Below are 14,268 nucleotides of genomic sequence, written 5' to 3'. Positions count from 1 at the left end.
CAATTTAATAGTCCTTTCAATAGCTGGGTGACCAGAACTGTGTGCAGTACTCCAAATGTGGCCATACCAGGCAACATCCTGGTGAACCGCATCTGCACCCTCTCCAAAGCATCCACATCCTTTTGGTAATGTGACAACCAGAACTGTATGCAATATTCCAAATGTGGCTGAACCAAAGTCTTGTACAATTGTAACATGACCTGCCAACTCTTGTACTCGAGATCCCGTCCGATGAAAGAAACCATTCTGCATACCTTCTTGACCACTATCGACCTGTATCGCCACCTTCAGGGTACAATGGACCTGAACATCCAGATCTCTCTGGATGTTTCCCCAGGACGTTTCCAATTACTGTATAGTTCACTCTGGAATTGGATCTTCCAAAATGCATCACCTCGCATTTGTCCGGGTTGAACTCCACCTGCCATTTCTCTGCCTTACTCTCCAAGCTATCTATATTCTGCTGTATTCTCTGACAGTTATCTTCACTATTTGCTACTCCACCAATCTTAGTGTCATCTGCAAACTTGCTCATGAGGCAACCTACACCTTCCTCTAAATCATTTATGTATATCACAAACAACAGTGGTCCCAGCACGGATCCCTGTGGGACACCAATGGCCACAGCTCTCCATTTTTAGAAGGTCCCTTCCACTGTCACCTGTTGCCCAGCCAGTTCTCTATGCAGTGAACTAGAATACCCTGGACCCCATGCAACTCCACCACCTTCATCAGCCTACCATGGGGAGCCTTACTAAAGTCCATGTAGATGACATCTACATCCCTTCCCTCACCAATTAACTTTGTCACCTCTTCAAATAATTCTATTAGGTTTGTAAGACATGACCTTCTCTGCACAAAACAATGTTGCCTATCGCTGATAAGCCCATTTTCTTCCAAATGGCCCCTTCACGAGTTGGGCTATTAACATACTGCTCTAGAAAACCCTCCTGGATGCTCCTTACAAATTCTGCTCCATCCAATCCTCTAACACCAAGTGAATCCCAGTCAATGTTGGGAAAATTAAAATCTCCTATCACCACCACCCTGTTGCTCCTACATCTTTCTATGATCTCTCTACATATTTGTACCTCAATCTCACGTTCGCTGTTGTTACTGCATCCTTCCTATTTCTGAGCTCTGCCCATATTGCCTCACTGCTCAAGTCTTCCGTAGTGCCCTCCTTCAGCACAGCTGTGATATCCTCTCTGACTAGTAATGCAACTCCTCCACCCCTTTTACCTCCCTCTCTATCCCACCTGAGACATCGATATCCTGGGACACTTAGTTGCCAATCATGCCCTTCCTTCAACCAAATCTCAGTAATAGCAATAACATCATACTCCCAGGGACTAATCCAAGCCCTAAGTTCATCTGCCTTACCTATTATACTTATTGCATTAAAACAAATGCATTTCAGACTACCAGTCCCTCTGTGTTCATCTACTGCCTCCTGCCTACTTTTCCCATTAGTCACGCTGACTTCATTATCTAGCTTCCTTATAAGCTTTAATTACTACCTCCTTCCTGTCCACTAATGTCCTCATTTGGTTCCCATCCCCCGCCACATTAGTTGAAACCCTCCCCAAAAGTGTTAGCAAAAGCATCCCCACGAACATTGGTTCCAGTCTGGCCCAGGTTTAGATTATCTAATTTGTAATAGTCCCACCTCCCCCAGAACCAGTCCCATATCTCTTGGGCTGCGCATTCACCCTGAATATTCTATCATTCCTTCTCTGACTCACTGGTAGCAATCCTGAGATTACTACCTCTGAGGTCTTTTTAACTTTGATCCTAACTCCCTAAATTCTTCGTGTCGGACCTCATCTCGCTTTTTATTTATATCTTTGATGCCTACATGCACCACGATAACTGGCTATTCACTCTCCCCCTTGAGAATTTTCTTTAGTCGATCCAAGCCATCCCTAACCTGTGCACCTAGGAGGCAACATACCATTTGAGATTCTTGTTTTCGATCACAAAACCGCCTGTCTACTCCCATTACAATTGAATCCCCTCTGACTATAGCCCTTCCACTTTTTCCAGCTCGTCTGTACAGCAGAGCCAGCCACAGTGCCATGAACCTGGCTACTGCTGCCTTCCCCTAGTGAGCCATTTCCCCCAACAGTATCCAAAACTGTATACCTGTTTTGGAGTGAGATGACTGCAGGGGATGCCTGCACTGCCTTCCTGCTTCTTCTCTGACTTTTGGTCACCCGTTCCCTTTCTCCCTCAGCAATCCTAATCCAATTCACTAAATGTGCTATCCATGACCCCCTCAGCATCAGGTACAGTCCAAAGTGTGTCCATCCGCAGCTCCACAGCCATCATGCGATCTGAGAAGAGCTGCAACTGGAAGCAATTCTTGCACGTGAAGAAGCCAGGGACACCAGCTGTGTCCCTGAGTTCCCACGTTGAGCAAGAGGCGCATAACACATATCTGAGATCTCGTGCTATTTTTAATCTTAAATTGAGATTAAAATTATGAAAAAGGAAAAAGACTTTTTTTTAAACCAATTTACCTTAATTTACCAAAGTCCTTACCTTATCAACACACCACAGAGCCCTTTTTTTTCGGTTAGAGGAGGAGGCTGCCCGAATATATCAGCTTTTTAAACGGTTTGCTTACCTTCCCGGCAGCCCCCGGTCCTCGTTCTCTCTGCTCTCGCTGCAATTAAAATGTCGCTATCCAAATGTCTTCTAAATGTTGTAACTGTACCCACATCCACCATTTCTTCAGGCAGTTCATTCCCCGTGTGAACCACCTTCTGTGTAAAAATAAATTGCCTTTCATGTCTTTTTTAAATCTCTGTCCTCTCCCCTTAAAAATGTGCCCAGTCTTGAAATCCCCCAAACTAGGGAAAAGATAACTCATTAACTCTACCTATGCTTCTTATTTTGTACATTCTTTAGCCCATTGGCCCAATTGATCAAGATCCCATTGTACTCTTTACTGTCCACTATACCACTAATGTTGGCATCATTTGCAAACTTTCTAATTATGCTTCCCACCTTCTCATCCAAATCGTGATGGTCAGCAGCACCATAAATAGAATTACAGATGCCAGTGGAAGCCTTTTGGGAACATCATTTACTATATTTCACCTGTGTCAATTAAACCAACAATCCTCCACAAGACACTTGTGGTATCTTGCTAAGCATAAAACTATTATCGCTGGTGATTCAGTGTTTGATTAAAAGCCCTTGGATAAACTAGTAAAATACAACTGGTACAAGAACAATGTGCTGTGGATGCTAGAAATCAGAAATAAAAACTGGAAGTACTATGGGGAGGTGCTACCAGACCTACTGAATATTTTTTGTCGATGTTAGATGAGTGCTAAATTGCTTCAATACATAACATACCAAGACATGTATGTATTGACCTCTGATCTAATCAGAATTAAACACTGCTTTATAGAAGCTGCTCATGTCTTTGTGTTTTTGCTCTGTCTGTAGGTGCTGAGGGATACACGGATGCATCACCTTCGACTCCTCTATATCCTTGGATGTTACGCTGTCGTTTTTATGGTTCCAACTTGGGTCCTTGTTGATGTCTCTGCATTTTTTGTAAACAGCTCAGTAGTGAGTGAACGTCAATATTGATTCTTTTTTTTATTCATTCACAGGATGTGGGTGTCACTGGCAAAGCCAGCATTTATTGCCAGTCCTTAAACTGAGTGGCTTGTTAGGCCATTTCAGAGGGCAATTAAGAGTCAACCAGTTTGCTATGGGTTTGGAGTCACATATAGGCCAGGCCGGGTAAGGATGGCAGATTTCCTTCCTTAAAGGATGTTAGTGAACACGATGAGTTTTTTTTAAAACAACAATTTAGTTTTTTTTTCATGATTACCATTGCCCATAATAACACTTTATTACATATTTATCTGATTAAACTTAAATTTCCTACATGCGTGGTTAGTTAATCCAAGCCTCTGCATTGCTTAGCCAGTAAAAATGATTTTTTTAAAATTCTCTTGTAGATTATTTGTGACTATCCTTTATTTATGACCCTTGATCACAAGTGGTAGCCTCATCTCTCCTCCTATCCCATCAAACCACCTGTAGTCTTGAAAACCTCTATCAGGCCATCTCTCAATTCTCTGTTTCAAAAGTCTGTTTAACCTTTCTATTTCGTACAACTTTTCAGTTCGTACTCATTCATTCATGCGATGTGGGTGGTATTGGTAATGCCAGCATTTATTGCTCACTCCTAATTTTCCTTGAGAAGGTGCTGGTGAGCTGTCTTTTTGATCACTGTGGTCCATATGCTGTAGGTGGACTACCCCCAGTGGTGTTAGGAAGAGAGTTCCAGTATTTTGATCCAGCAACACTTAATGAATGGTGATTCTAGTTACAAGTCAGGGTGGTATGTGACTTGGTATTTCTACACACCTGCTGCCTTTGTTCTTCTAGATTGCAGGTTTAGAAGATGTTAACGAATCTTGGTGAGTTGTTGCAATGTGTTTCCTAAATGGTTACGTACAGATGTGATCATTGAAACAACTGAAAATGTTTGGTCCAGGGATATTACCCCGATGAACTCCTGTGACGTCTTGGCTTCCAACAACTATAACCACTTTCGATTGTTAGATATGATTCCAACCAATGAAGAATTTTCCTGCTGATTTGCACTGAATACAGTTTTGATAGAGTCCCTTGATGCCACTACACTTGGTCAAATACTGCATTGATGTCAAGAGCAATCGCCATCACTTCCCCTCAAATTTGGTTCTCTCTTTCCCAGGTTTGGACTGAGACTGTAATGAGGTCAGGAGCTGAATGGGCCTGGCAGAACCTAAACTGAGAATTGGTGAGCGGGTTGTTGATAAGCACGTGCTGCTTGATACCACTGTCAGCAACCCCTTCCATTACTTTGCTGATAATTGAGAGTTGTCCGACAGGGTCACAATTGATTATGTCGGGTTTGGCATGCTGCTTATCGACAGGATCTACTAAGAAAATTTTCTGCATTGCTAGGTAGATGCAAGTATTGCAACTGTGCTGGAACAGCTTGACTAGAGATTTAAAATTGGAAGAATTATGGACGGTTTAAATCAGAAACAAAAACAAAAATTGATGGAAAAACTCAGCACGTCTGGTGGCATCTGTGGAGAGAAATCAAAGTTAACCTTTTGGGTTCAGTGACTCTTCCTCTGAACAGGAGGTGGTGTTGGTTTGGGAAATCATCCCAGATATCATCCCAATAAATATATTTTGTAGGTCTTGTATGCTCTATGTCCTTTTTATAATGAGCCAAGAATTCCAAGAGTGATCTAACCATTCTATATAAATTTAACTCTTTGCCTTCTTCATGGCCTTATTAATCTGCATCACTGATTTGTGATTTGTTCATCTACCTGCAAATCTCTGCTAAATGGATACTTTCTTCCAACATTGACACTTGTTCCTGAGACTTACATCATGTGCTCATATCGACATTTATTTGTCAAGTAAATAACAATTCTTCATTTTATTCAATTCTTCTTGTGTTTTATTAATTTCCCTCTATTAATTATGACCCCCTCGTGATCTGGTACTTTCAAGTCTCAGTCGTTGTGATTTAGTTAAATGATGAACAACACTGCTCCTTAACTGTTCTTGTGGGCCACCAGTTTGCATCTTTTGTCACTCTGTTACTGCCTTTAGCCCCTGTCCTCTGTTTTCTGTTTTGTTGCCAATTTGTTATCCATTCTGCTGTATGTTCCCTGACTTCACACATTTTGAGATTAACATTAAAATACAACTAGTCCAGGAACAAGTCCTTGGACCCACCCTGTCTGCGCTGATCTTGATGCCTTTTAAAATAATTCTATCAGCCTGCAGATGGTTCGGGGAATTTGTCTTAAATGTTGCTATCATACCTGCTTCTGTTACCTCCCCTGACAACACGTTCTAGGCACCTACCACTCTATGTATAAATAAACAAAACTGCCTTGCACAACTCCTGTAAACTTTCCTCCTTTCACCTTAAACTTATGTCCCCTAGTATTTGACATTTCCACCCTAGGAAAAATATTCCCAATTATCCAACCTATTCATGCCCCTCATTTTTATACACATTTATCAGATCTTCTGTCAGCCTCCGTTCTAGTGAAAACAATCTAAGTTTTGTCCAACCTCTCCTTACAACTAGAACACTCCAAAGCAGGCACTATCTTGGTAAACCACTTTTGCACCCTCTCCAAAGCCTCCACAACCTTCCTACGGTGAGGCAACTAAATCTGCACATACTACTCTAAATGTGGCCAAACCATGTTCGTGGCCTTTTGAAAATAGGTTATGCTTGTAATATTACCCTTGTTTACCCTTTCTCTTTATTTCAAGAATTCATGTTAGTCACACATGATTCAGATGGGCCAATGGGCTGAGGAGTGGGAGATGGAGTTTAATTTAGATAAATGTGAGGTGCTGCATTTTGGGCAAGCAAACCTTGACAGGACTTATACACTTAATGGTAAGGTCCTGGAGAGTGTTGCTGAACAAAGAGACCTTGGAGTGCAGGTTCATAGTTCCTTGAAAGATAGTGAAGAAGGCATTTGGTATGCTTTCCTTTATTGGTCAGAGGATTGAGTACAGGAGTTGGGAGGTCATGTTGCAGCTGTATAGGACATTGGTTAGGCCACTGTTGGAATATTACGTGCAATTCTGGTCTCTTCTATCAGAAAGATGTTGTGAAACTTGAAAGGGTTTAGAAAAGATTTACAAGGATGTTGCCAGGGTTGGGGGGGTTTGAGCTATAGGGAGAGGCTGAACAGGCTGGGGCTGTTTTTCCTGGAGCATCTGAGGCTGAGGGGTGACCTTTATAGAGGTTTATAAAATCATATGGGGCATGGAAAGGATAAAGAGACAAAGTCTTTTCTCTGGGGTCGGGGAGTCCAGAACTAGAGAACATAGGTTTAGTGTGAGAAGGGAAAAATATAAAAGAGACCTACGGGACTTTTTCACACAGAGGGTGGTGCGTGTATGGAATGAGCTGCCAGAGGAAGTAATGAAGACTGGTATAATTGCAACATATAAAAGAAATGTGGATGTGTATATGAAGGGTTCAGAAGGATATACAAGTGCTGACAAATAGGGCTAGATTAGGGTAGGATATCTGGTTAGCATGGACAAGTTGGACCGAAGGGTCTGATTCCATGCTGTACATCTCTTTGATTCTATGATCTTCCCTTTTGGAATCTGCATTGACCATTTTTAATTGTATTTTCAGTTTGTAGATGTTTTTCTGATACTTTTCTGAATAAGGATTTCATTTCCATTTTCTGATGCTTCTTTGAGTAAGGATTTAATTTCCTTTCCTACCCGCAAATGTTGAGTAAAACCTCTGTTTGCCTAAACTTTGTCTATCTCCCTCTTTAAATTTGGGATCATGTGAAATGCCTAGAGGTCTGCCTGCACTATTCTGTCTGCTACTAAATTTTTAATTATGTATCGTAATGTCTCAGATATTTCTTCATTAACTTTGAGATATTTTATCTTCTACAAAATTATCATTAATACCTTGAATTCTATCTGAGATGTTTTAATATCTTTTTAGAAGTCTTTATGATCTCATGTCCGCTACATTAACCTCCCTGGTCAATACAGAGGCAAGATTATAAACATTTCTGCTCACTGTCATTATCTGCAGGCATGATTTGGAGATGCCAGTATTGGACTGGGGTGTACAAAGTTAAAAATCACACAACACCAGGTTATAGTCCATTAAGTTTAATTAGAAGAACTAGCTTTCGGAGCGGTGCTCCTTCAGGAGGTTGCCAACTACCTGATGAAGGAGCAGCGCTCTGAAAGCTAGTGCTTCCACTTAAACCTGTTGGGACGATAACCTAGCGTTGTGTGATTTTTAACATTGTCTGCAGGTTTATGGTATGTCCTTTCTCTATCCCAATCTTTCTTTTGTCATTTTCTGTCGAGACTTTTTTTTAATGTTCCCTGATTAGTTTCATTTAGTTGCTTTTTCAGTGTTCCTAACTGTCTCTTTGATTTCTTTCTGAACCTTTTTGTGTTGCCTTTTATCATCCTCTATATACTCATTCATGTGTATCTTTATTGGCTTGATCATTCTTATTTTTGAGTGGAATATATTCCTCCTGGACATTTGACCACTGTTCCATCTAGCCATCGTGGAAAAGGGGGGGTGGTGGGGGGGAGAAATATGAAAATAAGTTTTAAAAGTTTTGTAATTATGGGATTGGGAATGTGTTGGGAAAGAAAATAGTGACAGCTCCACAGAGTTGTACCATGTCACCGACCTGTTGCTTGTCTCTTCCAGACTGATGTCTCCCACTGGTACTGGACCCTCATATTACTTATCATCAGTGGCTTCTGTAACTTTGCTCAAAACATGGTAGCCTTTAGTATTTTAAACCTCATCAGCCCACTCAGCTACTCCGTGGCCAATGCCACCAAGAGGATCATGGTGATTTCAGTATCGCTCATCATGTTGCAGAACCCAGTCACTTCCACCAACGTCATGGGGATGATGACTGCCATCGTTGGGGTTTTCGCCTATAATAAGGTCAGTCTGCTGCCTTATTCTTAAATGAGACACTAGTTTAATCTACTTTTCCTCTTATTGCTGATCTATATTAAGATGCAATTTCCAGGGAATGGCTGACCTCTTGTCCATTGTCACAATGTGTGTGACATCCTTATCTGCAAATGTAAACAGCGTGTGTCAGTGGCCTACTCAACCCCAAGAGAATAGAAGGTCATTGGTTCTCAGGCTGTCCTGCTCTGTCGTCTTGTGTGTTTTAAGGACACAGCAAGGATTCTGTCCGAATCAAAGCAGTCCACGGGGTAGGGAAAGTGATATTTGCTGAGGCAAGTTCTATTTCTGCCTCATGCTGGACCTGCTTTGAGAGAGCTCATTTCTATTAATGGATAAAATGAGAAAACAATCCCTTTCTCTCTTAGCCATTATTCACCCAGAGGATTGAGCACAATTCAGTCATTTAAAATGAGAATTAATTTTTAAATGAATCCCCGCTAATTTCTTATCTCCTTCTAAAACAGGCTAAATATGATGCCAACCAAGAAGCCAAGAGAAAGTTGCTCCCAGTTACCTCCACGGACCTCCTTTCTCTCGATCACCATCATGAACTGTCTGTTGATCAGAAGGGACAAATGAATGGGACTGTGCTGTACTCTCAATACACAGACTACCAGTATGGACGGAATGGCCTGCTGGCCGAGCAGTTGCAGTACAACCGGCAAAGTGCCCTTGGAACCACTTATGTTTCCAACCGCTTTGATGTCTAAACATATGTAACTTCACCCTTAACTTATTCTACATACAATCAGGAACTCCTGGTTAGTCCATAGATTTTAGCAAGAGGTCTCTGTCTGAGGCCCTACTTTTTTTATTTTATGGTAATGAAGAGAACACTGTAACTCAGACTTTGATGAAGGTACATTTTGCACCTTGTTTGTTGTTTTGTGCATGTGAGGTGTTCATTTTGCTTAGAAATCATTGGAAGTGGGGGGAGAGCGCATGAGATTGCCAGCCTGTGTGAGATGTTTACTTCAGAGTAAACATTAGGGTGGTTAGGTTGTCAACTACCTGCACAAGAACTTCTTAAAGGAGTATGGTAAAGAGAATCATTAAAAGGCCCCAGTAGCTCAATATTAAACAACCCCCTGATTGTCAGAAGGTTTGTATCATCTTTGTCTTGTGTTGCAGTTCCTCCATTTTTGTGGGGGGAATGATTTGTTTATTTAGACAGAGGAGTTGTCTGTGATTCATGAATTAAGGGAGTATTGATCAATTGATTCCAATAATTGCTACATAGTAATGTGAATATAATGCATCCCTGAGTCCTCTGTTAGAAGGAGGGAAATCCGGTTACCTTGAAGGTGAGATGTCCCTAAATGACCTGTACATTTTAGTACTCCAACTTGTCTGTTAATCACACATTCCCAGGTCACTCCAGATTTAATCCAATTTTTTTTTTTAAAACTGGTGGGTATAACAGTTTTTCTGATTACACTCAGTTTAAATAATTTAATATTGCACCCCCTTGGCAACTCATGTTTTTGTGAGTAACCAAAATTAACAATCCGATATGGTGACCAAATTGCTAATTGCACTTTGTCTATCTTGTGTCCCCACATAATTATGTTTAATTGAATCAAACTTGTTCCAGATCAGACTGGCTCAGTGGTTAACGCTCTGGATTCAGAAAGCTATGGACTTAGGCCCAGTTCCAGAGATTTAAACCACAAAATCTGAGCCAACACTTTGATGCAGTACTGAGGGAGCTCTGTGATGTCAAATGTATTAATTTTTCAAATGAGACATTAAAAAATCTCTAATTTTATTTGATGTAAAAGATTCCATGGCACTATTCAAGGCACAATATCTTAACTAACTTTTATTCCTCAAACAATATCACCAGAAACAGATAAACAAGTCTTCATCTCATTGCTATTTGCATACAGCATAGTCTCTCAAATCATTTGCATTTCCTACACTACAGCTTTCATTACACTTCGTAATAAATCGGCTGTAAAGTGATTCAGGACTTCCCTGTGATGGTGAAAAGTACTGGATAACTGTAGATTTTTCAGCTTTTTCTTTTTAATCAATCCCAGAGGTATTACAGTACTTCAGGTCCATAATGGTAGGGAAATTTCAGCCTGCAGTTAAAAAAAAGGGATGGTGTGCAAGTTCAGGCTGGGAACAAATGTAAGCTCTAAATCCCCTTATAAAGAATGAACAAATTGGAAACTGAAATAACAGAAATTTATGGAAGTGCTCAGCAAGTCAACCTACAACTGTGAAGAAAAGAAAGAGATATTTGCCATTTTGGGAATGTTTTCTCGCAAAAGATGTGTATATGGAACATTAACTCTGTTTATCTTCATAGATGTAGACAAACGTGCTTGCTGCATATTTCTAGCACTTTCTGCTGCAATTCTAAACCCTGTATTGTGCCATTCACAAACTCAACAATCAGTTTCATCTCCTTCAGTTGTTCATGCACTGCTTTCCTGTACTATCCAAGAATTAATTCGTTCTGAATTTGCCTAAATGTTTCTTGAATTTAGTACCAGTACGTGTTATTGCAAAGTGACGTTAAATTGCTTCACAAAAGAAATTTGTTGCCTGCAAACACCAAAGTCATTTGGTCAAGTTGTTGGAAGTGAATGCTGATCAAAAAGAGCTATTACTTATTAATGAGTGGTCAATGGCTGTACTGGTTAAAAGGGAATTTTTTCTGTATTTGCACATTATACTGTTTTTTTGCCCTTGTTTCTTCACAACCTTTTTTATTTGCTTTATTGAGATTAAGTCTTTCTCATTTATTTTGTCAGATTTACCATCTTCCTTTGTCTTTTTTTTTCTCACACTGAATCACATTAATTGTAACTGATTTAAATGTCCTAAGTTCCTTTCCTAGTTTCTTTGCTTTATGTTTAATGCTGTCTTGTGATCATTGCAGCATCACTATTCACTCAGAAAAGGATTGCAAATTTTTTGCAAACTTCTGAATGTTATAAATAGTAGATGCATTTTTTAACGTTCATAATTATTATTAAAGTTCACCAGTGAGCACTTACCCTCGTGAACGATTCAGGAGTCACAATGAATGCAAGTGGTGGCGTGATTTGCAGTAACTTGGGAAATCTTGTTTAATGCCTGCCACTCTGCGTAGAAGGAAATGGGAAAACCGTATTCTTCCTTTTTTCAGTCGTTTACTAAGCCTGAGGATTCAGTGTTCCCAGTTGCTTTAAATGAAAACTAATCTTTACACGGTACCTAATCTTTACACGGTACCTGATACAGCCACCATGTTGATCCTGTCCTTTGCCTGCATGTCTACTTCAAAAATCTCTTGTACATTTTTAAAGGTTAGCTAGGCTTTTGAAATTTCAAGGGGCTGATTTTATTTTTTACTTTTTGTGAGTAGGGATTCCTGTTCTTTAAAATCAGCCCATGTTCCCCACACCTGTCAACTAACTTTCTCAAGGTACAATGCAAGTTTTATCTTTGTCTCTGTCTCTGCCTTGCCAAAACTGTGCTATGGATTTAGGCTGCAATTTATTCCTTACTGCAGGAATTTGTGCAGCATTTGTGCTGAATAGGACCTTACTGTACATAAATCGGCTGCGATGTTTCTAACATTACGACAGTGGCTACATTTAAATGCTTCATTGTCTGTAAAGCACTTTGAGATTTTGCGATCATGAATAGGGCTATATAAATACAAATCTTTCATTTTGTTTTAAAAACAAAATCCACATGTTATACAGATTAACCCTTGCATTTCTCCAGGAGCCATTACAGTTGCTTTCAGTCATGACTGTGTACTTATCTTCTTTTTGTGTGTACTATATTTATAAACATGTTTGCAGATTATGATGGTGCAGCTTGTAGTGAATGCTGGAGAAGTACTCATTCAATTTGTCAAGCTTACCAATACTGGATTGCTTAATCAGCCACAGTGTACAAGTCCTAACTGGGATTTGAGCAATCACTGTTCCCTAAAACACACACAGCTTGTTTGATTCAATTTAGGAATAGCATTTATTTAATGTGCTTTGTGGCATTTTCTTATAAATCTGTCAAAATTTGAAATTAAGTCTACCTCTGAGGGTTTATTTTCAATTGTAAAGTGGCTTTATAAAAATGCTGTTGAATTATATTCCTTTATTATAGATCACTGGAATGAGCTTAAAACTGAGCTCCAGTTTGTTCAGACTTGGGGAGCATATTGCAGTGAGTGGAGATATGTTATAAAATGGGTAATTCTTTAGCTAAAATTCTGTCACAAATGTAGGGAATCAGGGCTTACTACTTGAATTGAAATTAAAGTCAATTGTGTGTTGTGCAGTCTTACATAATCAATAGAGTGTACAGTTCTAAGTGACCAAACACTGGCCAGACATTTTCAGAAATGACTCAGTGTTCACAAACAGGGAGTTTGGGCCATGTGGATGGAAGTTGAGGACTACAGAAACTTGGTAACTCAGAGAAAATGAGGTGCCATTTCCTTGCTTTTCCTTCCCATCTACAGCTTGATTTTTTTAAAACCAAATTTTAATAGAAGATGGAATTCCCTTTCTTAATAAGTCTTTGTTAATTTTTAGATTGAAACTGTCATTGTTTTGCACTTTTTAAGGAGGAAATATGGCTGAGCAATTCATCACTTCAAAGTTTCACTCATTTTCTCATTGATATAAACTTTATGAATAGTGCAGCATTATCACTTTATGTATTATGGTGAAAATTGTGCTTTGCGACCTAAAAGGGAATTAAGGAAAAATTCTTTTTAACCTCAAAGTATAAGAGAGGCTACATGATCTAAAAAATGTAGTGCTGAGGGTTTGAGTGGAGATATTAATGGTTTTGCATATGCCTTTTGCACCTTTTTCTGGCATCAGTGTGCTTTTTATAATTTTTTAAGAAAAAAGCAAATGCTGGGAATCTGAAATTAGAACAGAAAATGCTGTGAGTATTCAAATAAAGCAAAATACTACAGATGCTGGAAATCTGAAACAAACACAAATCTGGAGAAACTCAGCAGGAATGGTAGCATCTGGGGAGAGAAAAACACTTAATGTTTCTCAAGTTTTGTTTCTTCAGAACTTGTGCAGTTTTGAGGAGGAAGTGTGAAAGAGATTTATACCGGACACAAAACATTAACTGTTTCTCTGTCTCTGCAGATGCTGCCGGACCTGTTCCTCTAGCTTTCTCTGCTGTGAACATTTAGCAGGTTTGGCAGCATCTGCATAGAGAGAGAGAAAACATGTTACAGATGGGCAACATTAATTATGTTATCTTTCTCTCCTCAAATGCAGTCAGATATACTGAGTGTTTTCAGCATTTTCTGTTCTTATTTCTGTTTTGTGCCCATCTGACTGGCAGGTGAAAGGGACAATCTGGTATTAAACATGATTCAGATCTTTGCTTTCTTCTGTTACTTGAATATTTGAGAAAGGTTCTCACCATTGTATACTGTAAAATACATAAGCAGTGGGACCTGTTTAAAAACTGGATATCTTTAGGATTTTTTCCCATTTTAATTTGTAATATTTTAAAATGTGTGAAGATGTTTCCAGATCCATGTATTATTGCAGGTTTAGCCATGTGGCAGTATTGTTTCTCGAAGTCAATGGTTGGAAGTCAATGGAGGTGAATGTATGTGTGCCAACCCTCACTAATGTATCATGTCTATCAGTGGAGCGTTTTTAATGTTGATGGTTAAAAAAAGTGACACTTAAATTAATAAAGTGAAAGGAGAAGCCAGTACTAGAATGTCA

General features: G+C 39.6%; 1 protein-coding gene and 1 long non-coding RNA gene across 2 annotated transcripts in view; one reads left to right on the top strand and one right to left on the bottom strand.

Moving 5' to 3' along the window:
- slc35e1 (solute carrier family 35 member E1) overlaps positions 1-14,257 on the top strand; it is a 56,846-nt gene extending 42,589 nt beyond the window's left edge. The window contains exons 4-6 of the mRNA XM_072593671.1: positions 3,460-3,585; positions 8,276-8,521; positions 9,019-14,257. Of these exons, the coding sequence (XP_072449772.1) occupies positions 3,460-3,585; positions 8,276-8,521; positions 9,019-9,264 (618 nt within the window). The 3' untranslated portion in view covers positions 9,265-14,257. The remainder of the gene's footprint in view (positions 1-3,459; positions 3,586-8,275; positions 8,522-9,018) is intronic.
- Positions 1-14,268, bottom strand: part of LOC140494469 (uncharacterized) — a 106,103-nt gene that overhangs the window by 32,449 nt on the left and 59,386 nt on the right. The window lies entirely within an intron of this gene.

Source organism: Chiloscyllium punctatum, chromosome 24 (genome assembly GCF_047496795.1).
Source record: "Chiloscyllium punctatum isolate Juve2018m chromosome 24, sChiPun1.3, whole genome shotgun sequence".
Lineage (NCBI taxonomy): Eukaryota > Metazoa > Chordata > Chondrichthyes > Orectolobiformes > Hemiscylliidae > Chiloscyllium > Chiloscyllium punctatum.
This window is presented reverse-complemented; position numbering and strand designations above follow the sequence as displayed.